Here is an 18,646-nt window from a genome sequence, read left to right on the forward strand (position 1 = left end):
AACTAATGTGTGAGGACTTTCTGATATTCTTGAAATTTTTGTTATTTATTGGAAACTTAATATTGTGATACTAATTTGAGCTGTAACATTGTGCTATAGGCAAAGTCCTCAAAGGCTGAACCTTTATCAAGATATAACCTGTGGCATTTTGGAAACTGTCTGTAGTTGCAAAGATATTAAAAATAATGTATCCAATGATTTGTTATCGAAGAATTCTATGGGACAGCTAATTGCTACAGAGGAGAGAATGCTAAACTTGGAGTCAGAATGACCCGAGTTCAAATTTGACTTCAGACACTGGCTGTGTTACCCTGGACAAGTCACTTAACCTCTGCCTCGGTTTCCTCAGCTGTAAATGGGGATAATAATAGCATCTACCTCCTAGGGTTGTTGTGAGGATCACGTGACATAGAATTGTAAAATGCTTGGCACAGTGCCTAGCACATAATAAGTGCCGTATAAACGTCAGCTATACATAGCTACAAAAACATTTATAGTTTTTTTTTCTTTTTTAAAGCTTGCTTTTACTTTAATATTTGGTGGTAAACTATAATCATTTGCCTCTATTTAGAAACAAAGGATGGACTATGGTCCCAGACCCACCGATACTCCTTCAGCTCCCTCTCCGCCTCCTCCAGTACCCGCATCAGCCCCTGTCCCTCTTCCGCCATCTGCACCAGCTCCTATTAATGTGTCAAAGGTACCAGCGAATGTTACTCGCCAGAACAGCAACTCCAGTGACAGTGGAGGCAGTATCGTCCGAGACAGCCAGAGACATAAACAACTTCCTGTAGATCGTAAGTTTCTGAAGGTGGCGGGAAAATATCTGCTGTTTATTTAGTGAAATAATGCATTCCCAATTTTATTACAAGTGAAGCATTTTTACCCTAAATATGTTTAATAGTTAATTATATATAACATAATAGTTAATAACATATTAACATAATTTTCAAATAATTTGAAAAAACATGTTTAAGAATCACAGTGTCTCAGTGTTGGAAGCAATCTCTGCCCTCGTATTTGAGGACTTCAGAATGCATGTTTAGATTCCCGCAAACACTCTGCAACCCTGGTCATCATCCTCTTTAACTGCCAAAATCGACACTTTTGTTCTGCTTCAAATGCATGTAGTGACAACCGTAAACTATATTGTATTCTTCATTCATGATCAAGAACTCTGAAATGTCCATGTTTTACCATCACTTGCTATTCTTTCTTTTGTCCTTAGGTTTTGTTTACCTTAAAGTATTCTTTCTCTTCACCTTTGCCTCCTGTTCATCTATCCTTCAGTGTCTATCTGTCCATCACCCCTACTCAGGCTTCATTTTCCTCCCTTCCCAATGTTGACCTTATAGTTAAATCGTCAACTATACTCTGTTCTTTAAGCTATCGTCAGTCATGCTTTCCTCAACCCCTGGATTACCCGCATCCTCCACCTTCTCCACTCTTACTCACATACTGCTGAATAATACTAGAGGAAGTTACATAAATATATTGACTAGGTCCTCTTCAAATTTGTTATCTAATTTTAACTAATCTCTTAATACAGCAAGCCAATGCTTTTAAACTTCCACAATTGACTTTATTATACTTTCCACATTCTTCCAAACCTTTTCTTCTCCCTTCAGTCTTTCCATTTCCCTCTCTGAAGAAGACTTTGACATCCATATATTTTACACAGAAATTAGCAGGAATGAGAACTGGGAGAGAACAATCATTTATTAAGTGCCTACTATGTGTTAGACACTGTGCTAAGCACTTAACAAATATTAGCTCATTTGATCCTCACAGCAACCTTGTGATATTGCTAGAGGAAATTCACAATGACTTTCTTCTTTTTCATCTGGAAATCCGTTGATATTATGTCCCACCTTCTCCAGTCTCTGATGACAAAGCAGCCTTTCTCCTTACCAAGACTGACTCTTCTGTTTGTAACCTTGAAAACCGTTGATCCCTTCCCATCTCCTCTGGCAGCTGGAACCTACAATCATTCCCCTCTCCTTAATTTTCAGTTTCTTCCTATCTATAGCTTTCCTGCTGCCTACAAGTCTCCCTAATCTCCCTATCCTAACAAACCTTCAGTTGACCCTACTATCCCCTCAAGCTATTCTTAGATTTCTTCTCCCTTTCAAAAAATCTCATGGGGAAGAAGTGGGGGACTCTGGGTAGGGAATTTTGCATATACTGGCCGACTGTTTGATATTATTTTTGATGCACTGCTTTTTCCCCTTCTTTCCTTTCCATTTAAAAATATTTTACTATTTTTATTTCAGCTAAAAAGTTTTTTTAAATTATTCTGTATTTTCTATTCCCCAAGCAAATTTTATTTTAAAGGAAAAAAAATCCCTCAATACATAACTGCAGAATTCTGAAAATGGGTGTCTTTCTTTAATTTTTCATTAAGCACTGCTCTGTCACTAAATGAGTGGTGTGTTTTATCTTCATCCTTTTGAACTCCTATTTTCCACTGCTTGGTATCCTAAAGTCTTTCAAAATGTTTTTTTTTTTCTCAATAAGGTTATCATTTTATACATTGTTCCCTTAGTTTTGCTCACTTTGCTTCAGTTCTTTCTATCCTTTGTAGCAAGAGATGGCCCTCTGGGTAGGGGTAGTGACAGTCATACACTTGGAAATGAATGTGACATAAAAACAAAAGATATCAATTACTTTTTTTTGACTTATGGGAAAATAATGATGAAAGCATTATGCCTCATAAAATAGGGAGAGCCAGTGAGGAGGAAAGCCAATTTAAAGAAAGATTGGTGACAAACCCAACTAAATAAAGATATCATGGCATCATTTAAGTATGAAATTGAAAGGAAACCAAGCAAATGAAAGACAGAAAGGACTTGGAGAGATTTACATTGCAATCTCTTCAATATCAAGGACAGTAGAACTACCTCATTTGGAGTCTAACATCACAGTCTTGGATATGCTTATACAGGAGGTGTTAATGACAGAGAACAAAAAGGGAAAACCAGCTGGACTAGACCAAGTATACACAGAAATGGCAGTGATGATATATGTTTTTAAATTAAATTTTTAAAATTTTAAATTCAGGAAACTGAATCTCAGAGAGATTAAATGACTTGTCCATATTCACATAAATGTTCCTTTTGTAGACACCTTTTTTTCCTTTCTTCCCCCTCCTGTGCTGTCTACACTTTCTTTCAGGAGCTTCCCCACTGCCAATTTCAGACCGTCACTCAGTAACATCTCCCAGTTTTGAAATTCATTCCATTTGACTATGTTAGCCTGATCCTAGTTGCTGTCATTTGTCAATCTCTAGTTAATGCTTCCTTATTCCACAATGAGTTCATAATTTTGCTCTATACTTCAACTCCTGCTGCCATCCTTGTACACTACAATATGTTGATAATTTTTTGGATACCTTAGCATCCTATTTCATCAGCCTAATAGCCTGTGACCACAGTTTTTCTCCTGCCTTAGCCACTCCCAAGAGTAATGACACCTTAAACCCTCTATCACAACAACCAAAAAAAAATTTAACTGAAATTTTGCCCTCAGAACACAACCTCGTATCCTACAATTTCTCCCACTCCCACATTCCATTTGCTTTATGCCCTCACTGTGACCTCTGGTCCCTAAGTACTTCCTCATTCTTCTAGTATTTCTCATCTGTTCAGTTCTCACTTTTTTCCCTTTACATCTTAATCCTAGAGCTAACCAGTTCAATAAGGCACCATTGTTGAATCTCTTGCCTCTTTGTTTCCCTGCTGTTCATAGCCTACTAGTCCTCAACGTGGGTCATCGCCACCATCTGTGTTCCCTATTCTACTCTCAAACCACTGGATGCTACTAGAAGAAGTCAACAAGATCATTCAATTTGGGTCCAGTACAAATTAGTCACCTAATGCCACTACATCACAGCAATTACTTAATTAATCTTCATTTGGCTGCTGCCACACTCCACACAGAAACTGTACCAACTGTCTTCCAAGAGCCTTAGAAACAGCAATTCCCAACAAACCATTAGACCCGTTTCCAACTTTGTCCCCACAAGCATTATTGAGGAAAGAAATCATTGTGGAGAGGGGGCCCACCTTCCCCATCACTACCAGCAATAACTTCTATGAACAAGCAGATGGGCACAGGTGCCCTGGGAGTGGCATCCCCTTTAGACCACTGGTCCTGCTTTTAGTCAAGCTATCATATAGGGAAGCAACTCCTATGGAAAAAGGGATGGCCATTCCCACCAATGGTCGACCAAAAGCCACACACAGAGTAAGCAAGCCAGCCTAGCTGTAGCAGCAAGGTACTTTGAGGGAGAGACAGAAGACAGCATGTACTGTGCAAGTCAAACCACCACCACCTTCCCTCAGACCCTGATGGACACAGCCCAGAACCCAGAACCCAAGAACCCAAGGAACCTTTGGCATAGCATTGTTTCCAGCCTAATACCCCTCAGACAACATCCTAGGAAGCAACCTCTATGGAAATGCAATATGTTCTGGTAGGGGGTATAGACAACATGGTTCACTGAAGCCTGAGAAAGCAAAGTTTCTGTCACCACAGTCCTTGGCACTGTCAAAGAGTTCAACATAGAAACTGGTAGGATTTTAATCAGTGGAAATGGCATTAATATCTGTTTTGATACTCCATCTTAAAGACCATGGGACTTTTCCAACTGATTTTCAGTTGAAACCTTCCAGAGCAATGTCTTGTTTCTGTGCTTTATCTACTTTACTGAAAATAATGAGTACATTCATGATAAACTTCCTCATCTCCTCTTTTCCACATTAGAGGCAGCTAGTTGGTGCAGTGGATGGAAGGCTGACCCCAGAGTCAGAAAGACCTGAGTTCAAATCCATCCTCAGACACTTACTAACTGTGGAACTTGGGCAAGATATCTGTTTGCCTCAGTTTCTTTAACTATAAAATAATAATAGTACCTACCTTGCAGAATTGCTGTGAGGATTCAGTGAGATTGTATTTCTAAAGCACAGTATCTGGTACGTAGTAGGTGCTATATAAATGTGCTACATAAATAAATTTCCTCCTTCATGCCACTCACATCTATAAACTCCTACATTGTCACTCATCCTCTGCCCCCTTACCTGAGTCTCGGAGGATGCCTTGGCCTCCATCGTTGTCCCCATTGTTGCTAAGTCTACCCCTTGGGCCTTTCCCTTCTTCTATAAAAACTTGCCATGTTGACCATCATTTGTTCTTATCTTCAGTCTCCAGTGTTACCAGCAAGGATCATATAACTTTTTCTTCTGATTTACACATGAAACCTTCCATCTGTATTAGAATTATAAAAATGAGCTCCTTGAGAGTAGAGTCTTGCTTTTCTATTTGTATCTGCAGCACTTAACAAAATACTTTGCACATAATAAGCACTTAATACGTGTTTGTTCATTCATTCATTCATTCCTCATTTAAGACCTCAGTTCACCTTCCTCTAGTAGCATCCAGTGGTTTGAGAGTAGAAAAATATTGAGAGTTCTCATCATAAACTTCTTTATCTCTTCTCCACATTAGAGGAAGCTGGTTGGTACAATGATGGAGCACATTATCTGTTAACTGATAAATCCATGCACTTTTTTTTTCTTATTCCTCAATGTTCTTAACCTCCCAACAGCTTTTGACATTGTGGATCACCTCCTCTTCTGGTTACTCTCTCCTTCCTTGGATTTAGCATTGCTCTTATCTCATTCTCCTGGTCATTCTCTGAATGCTTCTCAGTCATCCATCTCCCTCCTATTAAATATGGGTATTCCCCAAAGTTAGATCCTATGCCTCTCCTCTCCTTTCCTCCCTATATAATCTCTCATAAGCTGAGGAAGCCTTTTGAGAATAATAGTAATAATAGTTCATATTTAATTAATTGTTCAAAGTTTATAAAACACTTCTTACAGGTGTGGAGGAAACAGGCTTAATGGTGTCACACAGTAGCAAGTCGCATAGCTGGCTGTTGAACTCAGGTTTCCTGCCTCCAATGCCTGCCTATGTTCTTTCCTCTGTGCCAATCTGCCTCCTTTAGGCTCATCCTAATTTATTTTGAATAAAAAATATAAAACAGTTGATCAATGTTTATATATTTACTTGCTTACAAACTATCCTATTCAAGAACCTCAGGTCTTAATTCTTGTAAATTACTGTTTTGTGTAGTAGGAAGCTTATGGCAGAGTGTCTTTTCATAAACAAGGAGTAATATTCACTAGAATTAAAAGAGGCCCTGAAAGCTGGATTTAAGGAGATTTTTTTATGTATGTGTGTGTGTGTGTGTGTGCTGCATGTGTTTTCAATTTTTGTTATTTAAAGAAACAAATAAAAACCAACATGTTTTTAAATGAGAAATTCCAAAAGAATATTTCTGCTAGTATACCCTAAGGAAAGTTTTCCTCTTAGAAAGTCACAATCCCATGATTTTTTTTTCTAATTAAGTCCATAGAGTTTCATTTATTTTCTCTCAACATGGTGATCTTTGACATTGTAGAGCTCTAGCTCTGTTTAGATCAGAGTTCGCCAGAACCCAGTCTCCATTTAGAACAGTTAATAGGTTGGAACAGTATGTACTATGTTCAGTTATGCAGAAATGGAGAATAATCCAATTGGGAAAAAAGCATGGTCGGAATATTATGATGAACTAGGAAACCTCCTGACACCAAATGACTCACCATGTTTGTCTGCTTTTCATTAAGTGGAAGGATGATATTTCCTTATTGGCATATAAAATATAAACAAACCTGCTGAAAATTACCCATATGCTTAGTTTCATTTACAAATACTGTAACAGCATCTTAAATTTACATAATGGTTTTCTTTTGTAGTACTTTAAGAAGTTTAGATTTACTACACTGATGAAGTCATATAAGCAGATGGGCTTTAAGTATGCACTGCGATTTTCTTTTTGTAAACCAAGCATGTTTATAATTATTTCCTCTTTCAAGATGTTTTTATGTAGTTTCCTTGAATCAACTTTTGGATTTCATCTACATTTTAGAAACAGATTTTGCTATCAAGGTGGACACAGATCACTGTATATTTTCAGTGATAGCTCATCAGGGTCAAGACTTTCCCCATTGTCACCCACTGATCATACTGCTCTGCTTATGTCAAAATGAAGCAGGAAGAAATTAGGAAAGGATCTACCAACCCTTGTATGAGCTTTATCATATAGATGAAAACAAGGTAGACATATTGAGCAATTGACTATAATGTCCTTCCCTAATCTCAAGTTAGTGGAGAGAAATATTAGCATCTAATAATTAATAAGAGTATTTAATGTGTTCCCAGTGTGTAGAACAAGAGTCCAATGTGTGGAAGTTTTAGGGTGGGAGATTTAGCTTAAATAAGGAAAAGCTGCATTGTGATTAGATCTGCCTAAAAATGGAATATGCTGCTTTCCTTATCCCTTGTAAAATTCATATTTTAGGTAAATTTTAAACAAGATCTGATTCAACAAAATGTAGACATTTGGGAGGGGTACAGCAATTCAAGTTGATTTATCTTAGTAACTATTAAAAAGAATCCTAACTGGCTTATCATCTTTGAAGATGTAAATGTTTTAGTTGTTTTGAGATTATTTTGAGGGGAGGCTGAAGGAGGAGGAATCCAACTGTGTCAGTGAACATTTTGTCTGTTTTTTCTTATCCTCCCTCTGTTCTCATCCAATTCCCTTTGCAACAAAAAGTAGGAAAAACAGTTTATAAATTACTCAAAGCTGTCTTTGAAAGGATACTAAAATAAGAAATCAGGAGACCAGTCCTGATTTCATCACTACTGACTCTGTAATCTTGGGCAAGATACAACCTCTGCAAAATGAAGAGTAGACAGGGTGGTACAGTGGAAAGGAGTTAGTAGACTTGGATTAAAATTTCACCTCTGATCCTTGCCAAGTGTGACCTTGGGTAAGTCGGAATGTCCTTAGCAACCTCCATGGGCTTCAATTTCCTTGTCTATAAAATGAAGGGGTTAGACTAAATAACCTTTTAGGTCCCTTCCAGGCCTCAATCTGTAATGATAGGATCCTCATCCTATTATAATATGATCTCCATGGTCTCTTCCATTTCTAAAAATCTGAACTCTGTAATCTAAAAGATTAAAAGTACAAAATTTTAATTTGTAGGAAGGAAATCTCAGATGGAAGAGGTGCAAGATGAGCTTTTTCATATATTGACAATCGGCCGGAGTGCTGCCCAGAAAAAATTCCATGTGCCACGACAGAATGTGCCCGTTGTCAATATCACTTATGATTCTACACCAGAGGATGTGAAGATGTGGTTGCAATCAAAGGGATTCAACCCAGTGTAAGTCTGACTTTGTAAACATTCCCTTTTAAAAGTTTAAAATGTGATACTCCTCTGTGTCCCCAAAACATTAAGATGTTGTAACCGATGTTAAATAAAGGTTCTAGAAGGTAAACTATATTCTTTTTCCCCAAAACACCAGCATGATGCTAAATAATGGTTTTAGAAGGTAGACTATATTCTCTCCATAGTAAAGAACTTTTTTTTTTTTAGCAATTTGTAACTATGAAAATATTTGAAAGAAGCAAAAATAGTCAATGCCCTTGGCTGGCTGGGTGGGGGGGTGGAATATGTAGCCTTCTGGGTCCTTGGGTGCAGCCTTTTGACTGAGTCCAAGTTTTACAGAATAAATCCTTTTATTAAAGGGATTTGTTCTGTGAAGTTTGGATTCAGTCAAAGGGCCACACTTAAGGACCTAGAGGGTCACATGTGGCCTCAAGGCTACAGGTTCCCCACCCCTGCCCTTGGCCCAATCTTTATATTTGTGGAATAACTGTTCATTTCTGTGTGCCTTAGAACAAACTGAGAGTAACACTGGGGCCCCTACATCATTCCTTCTCCTTGTATAGAGACAGCTGAGTCAGCAGAACAATCCTATAAGAATACACATACAAGTGTCCTACACTGACTGGTGCCATTGCTTAGACAGAATCAAGGTCTCTCCAAAGGTTATTTGACACAACATTAAATCACATCTGCTTTAGTAACCCTGTGGTCCCACAATCTCATCTATGAGCTAAAAGCTCTAAAAAAAACACCTTTGATTTATTTTTGGTTTATTTCCTTGTTGTACAGCAAACCCCAGAATCCCAGTAGATTTTTGAGGAAAAACATATCCCCTCAGTCACTGAGACAAACTATAAATTTCCTGCTATATAGTTCTGGGTAATAGAACATTAGTTTATACACAGTACACCGATTACCAGATTTCAAGGATTTAGAATATAATAGCACTCAATGGGATGGAAAGAAGGAGGGAAACGATTTCTGCTGTGGGATTGACAGTTAACAGAGATTTCTAGTTAGTGAAATGTACCCCCTCCCCCCAAAAATGTCCTCTATTAAAAAGATAAATTTCTCACACACACCCTTTTTCTGGGTTTGATGATTTTTGCTTCTCATGGATATTTTAACATTGAATTTTGTCTTTTTTAGGACTGTCAATAGTCTTGGTGTGCTGACTGGTGCACAACTTTTCTCTCTCAATAAAGATGAGCTGAGGAGTGTTTGCCCTGAAGGGGCTAGAGTCTTTAGCCAAATTACTGTGCAGAAAGCTGCATTAGAGGTAAGACTCTGTCACCATAAACTAGTATGTTTCAGTAGTAATGAATAATATTGTCTTCAGATTGATAGTTCTGGAGACAGAAAATCACTGCTACACTCATGAATAATTTCCTTGCCCTGCACAACTTAATTGTGTCTCTGCTTTTGCGAAATTGATGCTTTTGATTAAAACCCTCAAATCCTTGATAGCCATTGCATTTCACAAGGAGCCACTACAAAGTGGTGGCCTCTCAATAGAGTAATCTCTTGTGTAGCTTGGAGCCTCTTTGCCTTTTAGTGGACCTTTTCTCATTGTCAATCCATGAAATGATTTTTTGCATTACTTATAGTTTAAATACTCAAATGCATACTTTAGACAGTAAAGACCATTCAATACTAAATTACATATAACCTTATTTAGATTTAGATGTGATAATTACCTGCCCTGATTTCTTTCCATTCTCTCTGAATTTTAGTCCATTGCTCCTAATAGGTTATAGATTTGAAAGATAAGGACAACTGGTTTTACAGGCCAAGATTTCTGTGTTGTACCTAAGTGAAGAAAAAGAGGCAAAAGCATTGGGTCTTTTAGACACTCATTGTCTGGCTAGGACCCCCAAAGCCATGGGTGAGCTTTTCAGTAATCTCCTGTATCTTCCAGCTGTAAACTCCTTAAGATGCATGAAACCATATCTGACTCCTCAAACCTCCTTCCCTAAGCATCAAGTGGTATTTGCAGCCTAACCCTTATCTCCAGGGCGTTAGGGACAAGGATTAAGGATCCATACTTTGGCTTAGGCTTTAAAATTTTCCTATGTTTCTGTCTGCGTATTCCATATCTGGGAACTAAGATACTTACATAATTATACTGTGTTTTACTATAATATCAAAAGGCTAGGAAGGACCATAAAAGGTCATTTAGACCATTTTAGCAATCAGCCTTTAAATCCCATCCTGCTAAGTGCATCATTGATGTCTTAAAGAGAAACTTTCTTTCCCTCCTTCCTTCCTTCCCTCCTTTCTTCCTTCTTTCTTTTTTCTTCTTTCTCCTTTCCTTTCCTTTCCTGTCCTGTCTGTCCTTTCCTTTCCTTTCCTTTCCTTTCCTTTCCTTTCCTTTCCTTTCCTTTCCTTTCCTTTCCTTTCCTTTCCTTTCCTTTCCTTTCCTTTCCTTTCCTTTCCTTTCCTTTCCTTTCCTTTCCTTTCCTTTCCTTTCCTTTCCTTTCCTGTCCTGTCCTGTCCTGTCCTGTCCTGTCCTGTCCTGTCCTGTCCTTCCTCTCTTCTTTTTGCATGTTTTGATATCAAGGGTAGTTTAAAAAAAACTTTATAAAATCCTTTGCAAAGGGCAAAATTCTAAAAGAATAGGCATTTAAAAAGGAACACTAAAATAATGTTATTCACTTCTGACCAAGCATGCTTTAGGCTAGTTTATGGATCTAAAATAAGCCAGGAAAGGATGCATCAAGTGTGTGTGTGGGGGGGGGTAGCCCTAAGGAAATATGTGTAGTGATTTTGAAGTTTTCTCTTTTCATGGCACCATGAAAGCCAGAGAGTAAAGTTTCCTAGGCCAGGAGCACCCTTAGCTAGGAGGGTACAATGAGAAGAGTGCTAGATTTGGAGATAAAGAGCTCAGATTTGAAGATGGACTCTGCTTGCTTACTCCTTGTGTTATCTTTGAGTAAATCAGTTAACCTTTGGGGACCTAATTTTCATTTGTAAAATGAAAAGGTCGGCCTAGAAGATCCATTCTAGTTAGAATATATGATTGCCCAATAAGAGGCTTTCCTAAAATTTGGTGTTTTTGTGTGCATGTGTATGTGGGTGTGTGTGTACATGTGTGTATGTGTACCAGACCTGTGATTTCCTTGATATAGGGACCTGCTGAGGACAAAACTCCTACCAATGTAGGTTTCAAACCTGTTCTATAAAGTGGTCCTAGAGGCCCAGTCCTGGAGGTGCTTAGAGGCCAGATAACTTGCTTTGGGTCACGTAGCTACTTTATTGCATCTTTATGAATCTGAAGCCTGCTTTCTATCTTCCATACCAAACTGCTTCTCACATTTAATGGTTACAAGACCTTCTATCAACCTGGTTCTTCAAAATGGGCTAATCAAGTAGTGCATTTTCTATTGGTAGATTTCAGAGTTCCTGCAGCTTTGTCCAAGAATAATACATCAGAAAGGATGGATTCTTTGGAATTGTTTTGGAATGGTTTGAAATTGAAATTGTCACTAGGTTATCCCTAAATGCATGTTACATAAATTGAGAAGTTAGCCAGCCCAAAGCAGAATAGTTCGATGCATACAACTTTAAAACCATTCTTAATCAAGAGAAATTTTATTTTCCAAAGTTCAATTAAGAATCAGTTTAGGATTTGTTCTTTAACTTGGATCCTCAGATGCTTTATTGGTTTCATAAGGACCAACTTCCATTCACTAATCACAAAAACTGATTAGAACCTTTCTCAATTAGTTTTGTTTCAAAGCTGTGTGAATATTAAAGTATCATCCGGTATTCAGGTTTTGTTGTGGATGTATAGGTTATTTATTCGAGGGGCAGTAAGAATTTCAAAATGCACACCCTAAGATCTGTAAATATCACCTACACACTTCTTCACACCTACACCTTGACCTACTGATGCAACTAAAGTATACTCGGCTCTCCCCCCCTTTCTTCTTTTCCTCCTTATCTCTGTACTCTTCACAAACAGTTAAAGCAATAAACTAATGTTGCCTCAGTAAACCTACCTTCCAGAGAGGCAAAAATGACTACAGTAGAGAGAAGTGCACAGGAATAAAGGGACTGGAAGTCAGTCATTTTCTGGCAGTGACCCGTGCTTCTGGCAGAAAATTCCCCTGAATGAAAATGTTTATTCTCTGATCCCAACAGGTATATTTGATATTCTGCTATGATATATTGATATTTATAATTTCATTACCTCTTTCTTACAGGGTGCTTATTGCACTTCATATTTACACATAGCCTCATTTATCTTCACTAAATTCTGTTGTGGTATGTAGTGCAGGATACAGCATATTTTGCAGATGAGGGAAATAATCAGATACCTGTTTTTTAAAAAGCTCCTATAGCCATACCCAAGGAATAGAGCTAATAGGTAGGCCAATCTTCAGTTCACCCCAAAAGGGGATGTTCATAGGCAATAACAATAAAATTTTAAAAGTCCGAAGGTAGCATAGAAACCATCTAGTCCAATCCCCCTTCAGTTTACAGATGAGGAAACTGAACCCAGAGAAGTGACAACCCACGAGTCAAAACTCAAGATCAAAGTCAAAACTCAAACCCAGGTCTTCAGACTCAAAATCTAGTTCGCTTTCCACAATGCCTTGTTATTAGATGAAAATCACATAGGAGTACTTATCAGGGTTATTGTATTACAGACTTTCACCCCACACAATCCGGTAACCATAGTTTGTGAACTTGTTTTGTTTTATAGGATAAAAGCGGGAGCTCCGAGCTTCAAGAAATTATGAGAAGACGGCAAGAAAAAATTAGTGCAGCTGCCAGTGATTCAGGAGTGGAATCTTTTGATGAAGGAAACAGTCACTAATCATTTTTAACTCCAATGTTCTTGGCATTATTCCAAAATGCTTTGTCTTAGGAGGCCATGAAGGGAATGTCATGTTAATGTTTTTTTGGAACACGCCATTTATTTTGCCATAGAGGAGCAATGAAAACCTGAGTCAGCATCTAGATGTGCCATTGGGCCTGTGTGTTTTATAAATACATATATAACACTAAAGAGCTTGAAACTGATTTTTTTAAGCTGCAAAAATACTGCATCCAGCGACATAAGAGTTATGTTGTTCGATTAATTATTTCATTCCCTCTACACAATGAAGCAGCTTTTCATATTTCGTAGCTTTGGATTTGTAACAACAAAGCAGGGATGGTAGTGAATTGTACATGGCTCTTAATTCAAATCGTTTAACTTTGGTCTGTCATGGTGGTGTCTGTGATTCGGAGTGTTTGCTTGCTTTGATTTGGGCCTAAGCTCCCTCACGTCTCTAATCTCACATGTTCAGTTAAAGTTCTTAATGCCAATCTCGGAAAAGAAGAAACATTTGAACCAACTGAAAAGTATAAGAAGGCCTCTGATAAATAGATAGGTTTTGTGAGGCACTCTGTTTGTCATGACTCTGTTGAGAACACAATCTGTATAGCCTATTTTTTATTTAGTTCCTGTTTCACTGATTGTAAATCATGCTATATGAAAAAGCACAAGGGGAAAACGTAGAGACATATACACTATATACACAAACACACAAATATATACATGCAACAAAAACTACACTGTTAAAGAAATACCCAGAAAATGTTTTGATGTACATCACAGCATTTTTCCTAAAGTGAAAACCTCCATTTTTTTATTTGAGGGAAAATAGTAAAATGAAATTTGGGCCATCTTAGGTGTTGATCTGTGTCAAGTTTTCTTTCTGAAAGAAAGTATTTAATTTATATGTTTTAATTTTAGATAAAGAAAGAAGGGGGGGGAAAACCCAGTCCCCAGTAAATGTTATTTTTGGAAACAATGATTTTTTGTCACTAAATGTTCTATTGTTCCACATATATAAACAGAGGCTATGTAAGAATGTTGTATATTTTAACATAATTCCATTTAGAGAGATTATCTAGTTTCATTAATTCGTAGTGCCTTCTTCACATGTCAGCTGAAAGTCTGCAATAAACAATATCTGTTGTATGTTAATTACTTGTGTCTTTGTTACTGGAGAGTGGGGTAGTGGTGATGATCTTTTATTCCCTTTCTTCCTTCATGTACTACACTCAGGTGCTACACTGCCCTTAAAGCCTTTCTTCTCTGTTCCTCCTACCTCTTAGGGGTTAAAGTAGTATTTGTCCTAAAATTTCCCGGAGCCCTTTGGACCTCTTCTTTGCACTTATTTCATCCTTTTTTTCTTTTTAACATAGTTATTTGTACACGTGTCTTTGCCCTCCATTAGACTGCAAGTGTTTCAAGGGAAATGTCATTTTTTCCCTTTGTATCCCTAGTTCTTACTATAGTGTATTGCTCTCAGAAGGTTCTTAATGATTATTGAATAACAAATAACATTTTAAAGTACTTCTTGTGTACAAGGTATTGGGGGAATAAAAATGACTAAAATACAATCCTTCCCCTCAAGCAGCTTATAATTTATAACCTACGAATAAATGTTATACTATTCATGAGAGTAAGGTAGAATAGAATGACTTGGAGTAGAGTGCTTTTTTTATTTTAGAAAGTTCATTTCATTTTAGTTCTGATAAATAAACATGGCTCCAGAATCCTCTATAACTACCATGGAGCTCTGATTTAAGTACTTCTTCCAGTGGTGCCAATAGCAATCCATCTACAACTCTCCTGTGCCACCATTGTCCATGTCCTTCCATCATCCACGAAGGATTCAACCAACATTCTGGGGGCCTTCTTCTCAATCTGAGACATTGCAGACATACCAGTGAAGCCAGCCACTTCTTATCCTATACTCTCATTACCTGCTGGACCTCCTTTTTTTTCTGGTCATCATCCTTTTAATATCACTTTATGTGAAAAATTGATCATTTCTATTATCTGCAGCCTAATTATGTCCGCCACATGTACCTTCGTTGCTGTTTGTCCACAGTTTTAACTTCTCAGGGACTGGAATATTCCACTTTTTGTAAGCATATGATATCAATCATTAGAGAAACATTGATGTCAAAATGAGTTATTTCAAGAATTATCTTGGGGTCACTGAAAGCACTGCACATTATTGCAAATGCAATTCAATCAGCTCTCTTCCTTCTATCAATTTTAGGGCCCATCTCTTGTATCTGTCTAAAAATATATGTACTGTTGGACAGCTTCTGTAGCAGGAGTTCTTAACCTTTTTTGTGTTATAGAAACTTTGGCTGTCTGCTGAAGTCTATTGAATTTTTCTACAGTAATGTTTCTAAATGCATAAACTAAATATTCTTACAAAGGAAACTATTTATATTGAAATATAGTTATCAAGACATACCCAAAAGAGCAAGTTTACAAATCCCGTAAGGATCTCTTCTCCATAGGCTGTCCATATAACTGGATATGGTAGTAAAACAAGAGATAGAGTTCACTCAAGCACCTATTGTGTGCCACCCACTATATTTTTCTTATTTACTTGATTACCTTCTGAATATTAACATCAAGAAAGGCGTAAAAGAGTCATGTGTACGATTGTCATGGAGGATTTCTATCACAGAGATCAAATGGAAGATGAGTTCTTTACAGATTTTAAGGTGCGTTTGTGAATTAAATTATGCTGACTGCATCAACCCTAGCAATTGAAAAGCCTCCTACATAAGATCCAAAATCACAAAGAAAAGTTTGCCCTAACTCCAGAATACTTTTCATCATTGGTAAGAATGTCATTCTTACCTCTTTTATAGTTGTCTTCTCTCCTTATTCTGAGGGGACAGAGAGTGGTGAGAAAGGTTAGGATAACATAGCTGGTTTGATATATGGTGGAAAGATTCAAGATGAACCATATTAGTTCCTTTTTCCCCCAACCTTATTTTAAATGAGTTCTTGTTTGAAAATCATTGGAAACTTGCATACAAAAAAAAATTATGTGTAAGGACCAAAAATACCCTATGTGTTTAGCAGCATATGTAGTACAAAAGAATAGGAAGAGAACAATTGGCTGAGGTGTTTTGCAAGAACAGGATTTAGATTTCTATATCACAGCTTAAAATATAGTAACACTGCTTCCTGGCCAAGGGTGGCATGCGTCTAACAAGGGCTGGCAAGATGTTTCTCTATGAACTCAGAAATCTTATCAAATGAAGGAGAGAAATAAATGTCTCCGTATAAATACAGAAGTAGAGATGCCCAGAAATTCTCAGGAGCCAAATTCTGATAAAGGAAATCGATAATGAAACACATGGTCTCAGAGTACATATACAAATAAAATAATTATTGTAATGATAATAATAAGCTAACATTTTTATATAGCACCTACTATATGCCAGGCACTGTACCAAGCACTTTACAATTATTATCTCACTTAATCCTCACCACACTGGGAGATAGATGCTGTGATTAGACCCATTGTGCCGATGAGAAAACCAAAGGAAATAGGTTAAGTGACTTGCCCAGGGGTCATGCAGCTAGCAAGTGTCCAAAGGCAGATTTCAACTCAGGTCTTGCTGACTCCAGGCCCAGAACTCTATCTACTGCATCAAACACCAAATCAATTATTAAATGAACGTGTATTTTAACACTTAACAATGTGCTAAGCACTGGAGACATAAAGAAAAAATGAGCAGTCCCTGACCTAAAGTAATTTTTTTTCTAATAGGAGAGAAGTCATGTATATCAATAGGTATATACGAAATGCATGGAATGGATACAAGGCAGCTGGAGAGATCAGGAAGGACTATGGGCAGAAGATGGCATTTGAGCTGAATCTTGAAGGAAAACAGATTCAAAGAGGAGGTTGTGAAGGTAGAATGCTCCAGACATAGGAAGACAGTACAAAGGGACAGAGATGAGAGCTGGCATGTCATATGTGAGGAATATCAACCAGGCCAGTATGCCAGGATCATGAAGTGCATAGAGGAGAGTAATTTTGTATACACTCACACACATGCGCGTGTGGGTATGTATACATGTGTATATATGTATACACACATGTGTGTACATACATATACACACATATATATGCATGCATATATATGTGTATACACACACACACACACACACACACACACACACACATATATATCCAAATTCGAAAGAAGCAAATTTAGTCTATAGGTATCATTAAGACCTGGTGGCATGAGAACTATGATTGGTATGGTATATATCATACCAATACATATACCATGCCATAATATATTTGCTGGAATGGTATATGCATCTTATTGAAAAGGAATAGAATGGGTAAGATAAGGTGGAGTAAACAGCGTTGTATATTAAGATGATCCTCACTCAGATGTGTGCAGATCGACAAAAGCAGAAGCAGAAGCAATATAAAGTAAGGAGGTGGCTCTTGGGGCTTGGGATATCACAAAGTATGAACTGCAGTTGAACAAGAGAGCAAGGAATTTCAGAATAGTGGAGATCATAGAGTTGAATTGGTTCACTAATAGGCTGGGAATGGAAAAGGAGGAAAGTATGAACAGAACAGGGCTAATGGTGTGGGACAGTATTAAGGGGTGGAATGATTGGAGATCATGGTAAGGATAAAGAATATTTTAAGAGGTGTAAGGCACAGATAGAGGTAGAATGATAGGAAATTATAATCAGATATAGGAATATTAGAGTTCGTGAACATGGAAGGGCAATATTTGTGAGTAATAAGATAAAGGGTATATCTATCCCTGTGTATAGGGTGAAGTGAAATGGAGGCTTTGATTATGGGAGTTTAGTGGATTAAGAGATCAGGGTATTGGAGAAAATAGCAACAATATACTGTGAAGTTCCCAAGTATGAATAGAATAGGGAGGCTGTGAACCAGGCCCAGAACTCACTGAGAATGGATGGAGGATGTCCTGGGGATTAATAGATAAGAACCACCAGGATGTGGATTGGGTGACAAATTTGTAGGCTGAATCTCAAAGGAGTAAAGACTAATGGTGGTGAAGAGAGAGTATGGAAGTGGTGATGTAGAACAAAGATCGTTGTTGTTGTTTTCCCTTCCTTTTCAAAGAGGACCAATGACATCATGAGGGTGATGTCTTAACTCCAGGGATTGATAGAATAAAAAGAGGTACTTTGCTCACAACTGCGGAATGAGTCCTGGTAGAGAATCAGTAAATAGAGGAGCTATGTTGATGAATAAAGGTGAGTAGAATGTTCACGTCTCACTTCCAAGTCTCATATCACAGTTTCAACATGATTTTGTTTTCTTGGCATTAACACAAGGGCCTGGTGCTCTGGACCTTGGAAACTGTACCTGTGGCAATAAGTGTAGCAAGCTAAGTTAATCTGTCAACAAGAATTTATTAAGTGCCTCCTATGCATCAGGCACTATGTCAAATACTGGAAATGCAAATACAAGTAAAAAGATAGTTACTGCCTTCAATAAGCTTACATTGTAATGGAGAAACAAAATGGAGAAAAGTGGTAGAGG

The 18,646-nt window shown here is 37.6% G+C and overlaps 1 protein-coding gene across 4 annotated transcripts in view; it reads left to right on the plus strand.

The window, feature by feature from the left end:
• The window catches only part of EPS8 (EGFR pathway substrate 8, signaling adaptor), a 250,410-nt gene extending 236,148 nt beyond the window's left edge, over nt 1-14,262 (plus strand). For all 4 annotated transcript variants that reach the window (XM_078155350.1, XM_020994273.2, XM_078155347.1 and 1 more), the window contains 4 exons: nt 572-797; nt 8,096-8,276; nt 9,432-9,561; nt 12,991-14,262. In XM_078155350.1, the coding sequence (XP_078011476.1) occupies nt 572-797; nt 8,096-8,276; nt 9,432-9,561; nt 12,991-13,104 (651 nt within the window). In that variant the 3' untranslated portion in view covers nt 13,105-14,262. The remainder of the gene's footprint in view (nt 1-571; nt 798-8,095; nt 8,277-9,431; nt 9,562-12,990) is intronic.
• The last annotated feature ends 4,384 nt before the right edge of the window (nt 14,263-18,646 follow it).

This window comes from Phascolarctos cinereus, unplaced genomic scaffold (genome assembly GCF_003287225.1).
Source record: "Phascolarctos cinereus isolate Bilbo 61053 unplaced genomic scaffold, phaCin_HiC Scaffold_1;HRSCAF=81, whole genome shotgun sequence".
Classification (NCBI taxonomy): domain Eukaryota; kingdom Metazoa; phylum Chordata; class Mammalia; order Diprotodontia; family Phascolarctidae; genus Phascolarctos; species Phascolarctos cinereus.